The following is a 4,789-nucleotide window of genomic DNA, read 5'->3' as shown; positions in this document are numbered from 1 at the left end:
AAGAAAATATAAGACTAATTCATGCAAGAATTGGAAGAAGTGTGGTGAGGGTAGGTGATTTGAAATTTCACCTCTTCTGAAGTATAGTAACTACTAATAAACATGTGACACCGACTAAACCACCCTGAACTTATACGAGTACTTAAACAAGAATACTAAATTGTTTGTGTTTGTGTAGGGTCAACATAAAAAATTATCAAACACTCATAAAGCACAGTAAAAACAAGTTTAAGTACAGAATAAATAAATCCTCATCACATCATCTTCTATGTTGAATAGACATTATTTAGCACCAAAAATTTGCCAAATTCAACTCTCATGGGAGCTCAATTAATGTTGATATAATTAGTTGAAAAGAATATACGAAGCTGACTTCGTTTGCAAGGTCAGAAAGTAGGTTAATCACTTAATCAGTTTAAAGCATCTAACACAGCATCAACAACCTCTTGAGTGGTGCTTGTCCCTCCAAGGTCATGTGTCCGGCATTGACCCTCTAGAATTACACGTTTCACCGCAGTTTCCAGTCTGTCAGCAAATGCAGGAAACTGGAGGTGTCTCAGCATCATGGCTGACGAAAGAAGCAGTGCCACAGGGTTGGCTTTCTTCTCTTCCACTTCCTTCCCACTGCCAACATTCCCAGCTGAAGCACCTTGCTCAAACACAGCATGCTCAGCCCCAACATTTCCTGCAATAGCATGGCATTTATGATTTTGATATTTTCAAGCAATGACATAAAGGATGCAGTATACGTATATGAATAATCACTTTTATCCAGATACTCTTCACAACTCCACAATTTCCATCCTACTTGGGTCAAACCAAATAAACCACAACAACTGGCTTGTTATCACTATTTTAGCACAAGTCACTGTACTCCTGAGTTGATACATAATCTCAAATTTTGAACTCATAATAGTCAAGATGTTACTTGCAACACCATAGTGAAGTAAACACTATGAAATACAACTAGAAACAAAAGCAAAGTAGCATCTAAAACTTCATGATGCTAACAATAAAAATATCTTGAATACATGAAGATCTTCAATTTTGAAGTCTCAATTTAAGAGAGTTACCTGCTAAAGACTCGTGTGTTTGAGAGACTAGAGTTTTCCTAAAATAATTCACCCAAGTTAATTCAAAATTTCAAATTCACACAACTGCAAGTTAACCATAGGTTACTCAATAATTTAACGACCATGAATTCTAGCCCTAACCAACATTCCACTACAAGAAACATTGACACAGCTACAGTAATGACAATTTTTAACCATTATTCACTGACTCCACTACTAATTTTGCTTTAGTTGTCATATCACTACCTTTGACAACTAATAAACACCACATTGGCTGCCAAGCTGCTGTTTCCTCCACTGCTTCAACCCAATGGCAGGTAAACAAATTGATATTCTAAATTTTATACAACCTTAAGATGCAATCTCTATTTTACCTACACTTTTATTTGATAATTTCAAACCCATAAAATGCTCCTCAAAATAATCGCCCAAGAGAACTAGAGTAATAGACAAACATGCAGTAGACTCTCAACAATTTGAACATTGATCATACATCTCATAACAATGATGACAACATAAAGTAAGATGTTATTTGATGAGAAAAATGGCATCATGATCAAATTAGAGCTCTGAGTTTCTATACTTCTGTAAATAATAACCATACCTCCTGGCATGACACCAGTACCTCCAGCAATACCTGCTGCTGTATTTGCAACGAGATTTCCATACAGATTGGGGGTCACCTAGCAAGTGGAAAAAGTGCCCATGAGTTGAAAGAGACAACCATCAGGTTGATCAATCACAAATTGCAATTTTCCTAAGTTGAACCTTCTTTTTTTTCGGTTTTGGTGGGTGTGGGGAGCAAAATTCATGTTTTTCTCCTATATTATACACATTAAGTCTACATCCAGCTCGACTCAGGCAAATAATGCACCATTTATTATTTCTAAGTTCTTACTTTATCCTTTTCCACAGGAATAAGAGAAACAAGTTGATGTTTATTTCAGCCGGCAAAATATGTCTGTTATAAACCCCACACCAGGTATTTAGCTGATGTCTCATTCAAAAGTTTAATAGAAGATCCGAAGAGGAAAATAAATATGTAAACATAATTGGATCCCCAATAATTGCAGAGTAGGGTGGCTTGTCTCAACAATAAACTGACAGCGATAGAGCACGGCCAGTAACAGACTCTGAGTCGAACAGGTTTTGATCCCTTGTAATTATTCCATAAATAGATCAAACAAAAGCAAAAAGATATAGTTAAGGGCAAGGATAACATAATGAATACCATGACATCAAACTGCTCAGGCTTTGATACAAGCTGCATGCAGCAGTTATCTACAATAATTTCGTTATACTTGATTCCGGGATACTTTGTTGCAACCTCCCGACAAGATTCCAAGAATAAACCATCTGCAAGCTTCATAATGTTTGCTTTGTGCACAGCAGTCACTTTCTTTCTGTTATTAAGGTAAGCATACTCGAAAGCATATTTAGCAATGCGCTCCGAACAGAACTTCGTTATTACCTAGCATCACATTAGGATGAGGTGCAAACAGAAAACCCATACTACACAATGTCAAGACTCCAGAAAAAATCAATAGAGAATTACAGAAGCAGCTCAATTATTCATAAAATACTCTCCTAAAACTGGGAAATCTTGGGATCATGTCCACAATTCTACAATCTTTGGGGTAATAACTTGAAAGCACACAAGGCAGCAGTACACGACTCGTACAGAAAACATCAGATCAAGTCCAAAAAAGGGGAAAAAATGATAGCAGTGATTCCCAGAAAATTTTTCAATTGATAAGCGCTGTTTTTCTTCCTCATTAGCATTCATGATTGATAACTTTCTCGATCAAATGGAGCCCATATAATGTTTTTTAAGAGTTTCAGATTTTGTTACATGGAGAAATGTTAGAATGCAACATGTTAATGTGCATTTGGACCTAAGGTGACCTCACAAAGCACAACATATAAGTATATCCCAGGTTGTCACTATCAACAATAACCTACATTACAAACTACAAGTAACTAATCAGTTCTATCCACAATCGATCCCAACAAACAAACCACAGGATGAGCCAAACGCCAAAAACAAAACTATAAAAGAAAGAAAAACCATCAACTTATATACTTCAATACACAAAAATCACTTCTACAATGAAATAATTTCTTTTATATTGAGAACAATGAATCCATAACCAAAACGCTAAACAAATATCTATATACCTACGTATTAAACAATTTTTATGCATAAAAAAAATTGAATAGGAAATCCATTTCACAATTCCACAAGAAAACAAATCGGAAATCGAAATTCACCTTGAGGCTTTCAACGACGCCCGGGACGACCTCGTGCTCGAGGCCGGAGTACTCGCCTTCGGTGTTCTCCCTGATTACGACGATGTCGACGTTGTTGTGGCGCGTGGTAATACCAGGGAGGTTGAAACAGTTGACGAGTGAAGCGTAGAGGTCGAGCTCCTTCCTCAGCTGCACGTTCAGTGAGCTCACACCGCCGCCCATCGGCGTCGCGAGTCCTCCCTTGAGGCACACCTTGTTCTTCCGGATCGACTCAATCACCGCCGGCGGCACCGCCTTCATGTCGCCGTGGACCTCGAACTTCTCGAAGTACACCGGCGCGTGAATCGCCTCCATCACCTGCTCAACGGCGCCGGTGACTAGAGGACCGATCCCATCGCCGGGAATCAGTGTGACGGCGCGCGGGGCGCCGTCTCCGGGACGGGGCATATAGGTAACGGAGCGGGACTGGTTGATGCGCGTGGCCAGGAATCGCTTGAGGAGCGTGGAGGAAGATCGTGCTGTCGACGCCATTGGTGGCGGGCGTGAGATTAGGGATTTGTTTTTGGGAGTTTTGAAGGTTTGGACTTTGAATGCTATGGACTGCGATTGTGACTACGATCTACGATGCGATTTCTGAAGCAGCCATAGGAAAGGTATAAAGGACCCATTGGAATAAAGGTCTCAAATCGTTGAATACTGTAATTGTATTTTTATCAAATTATTTTATGAAAATAATAACCACACTTCTTAATTTTAATTTTAGGCAACCATTGTATTTCCATTTTCCAGTATTATTGAAATTTAAAGATTTTTTGTTTTAATAAATAAAATAAATATAATAATTACGGAATTAAATAATTTTAAAATAAAATGACCGAAATTTGCATTTTTTATTTATTTCGTTTATAATGTATTTTGATTACATTGTAAACGAGATAAAACACATTGACACGTGTATATTTATTTTGTTTGCAGTGTAAATATGATATAAGAAGACAAAATTTCAGTCTTATAAAAAAATAATTTCAATTTTTTATTGAATTCTTACACTTTTTGTTAGTTTCGTAATTAGATTAATTTTTTTTTTTGAAATAAAAAAATTCAACACAATAAGGTAGTGTATCAACGTCTCAACAGAAAATTACTAAACAGATAAAATAAACTAATTCCTAATATCACTCCATTCTTTGTAACTCTTAATCGATCGGTTAACTACTTTGCAACACCTGATTCTTTATTCTTGAAAATTCTGTCATTCCTCTTCAAGTGCTCCAAATGATTACAATGAAACCAAACTCACAAATATTTTATTAATTTGACTGCACGATTATTCCATGAATCACGTAAATTTACGGTCATTCAACTCTATATCCACCAATTCGATAATGCTATTAACACACTAGCACATTTTCTTTCTTCTAACTGCACAACCTCATTGAAGACACCCATATAGCAAAGAAGAACCT

The 4,789-nt window shown here is 36.9% G+C and overlaps 1 protein-coding gene across 1 annotated transcript; it reads right to left on the bottom strand.

The window, feature by feature from the left end:
- Nucleotides 1-227: 227 nt before the first annotated feature.
- Nucleotides 228-4,008, bottom strand: LOC107487414 (isocitrate dehydrogenase [NAD] regulatory subunit 1, mitochondrial). The gene is made up of 4 exons (XM_016108053.3): nt 3,345-4,008; nt 2,305-2,544; nt 1,678-1,756; nt 228-685 (listed from the first exon to the last, which is right to left on the bottom strand). The coding sequence occupies exons 1-4, from the start codon at nt 3,852-3,854 to the stop codon at nt 411-413; spliced, it is 1,104 nt and encodes a 367-aa protein (XP_015963539.1). The 5' UTR covers nt 3,855-4,008; the 3' UTR covers nt 228-410.
- Between the last annotated feature and the right edge of the window lie 781 nt (nt 4,009-4,789).

The sequence above is a fragment of the Arachis duranensis genome, chromosome 5, assembly GCF_000817695.3.
Source record: "Arachis duranensis cultivar V14167 chromosome 5, aradu.V14167.gnm2.J7QH, whole genome shotgun sequence".
Lineage (NCBI taxonomy): Eukaryota > Viridiplantae > Streptophyta > Magnoliopsida > Fabales > Fabaceae > Arachis > Arachis duranensis.
The sequence above is the reverse complement of the archived record's forward strand: the minus strand, read 5'-3'. Positions and strand labels throughout refer to the sequence as shown.

What these genes read in the sequence shown, in the direction of transcription:
- LOC107487414 (XM_016108053.3), bottom strand. Translation starts at nt 3,854, where the DNA reads ATGGCGTCGACAGCACGATCTTCCTCCACGCTCCTCAAGCGATTCCTG. An exon ending in GCGTCGTTGAAAGCCTCAAG is followed by an intron (nt 2,545 to 3,344) that starts GTGAATTTCGAT and finishes ATGTGATGCTAG; the next exon opens with GTAATAACGAAGTTCTGTTC. An exon ending in TACTGGTGTCATGCCAGGAG is followed by an intron (nt 686 to 1,677) that starts GTATGGTTATTA and finishes ATGCTATTGCAG; the next exon opens with GAAATGTTGGGGCTGAGCAT.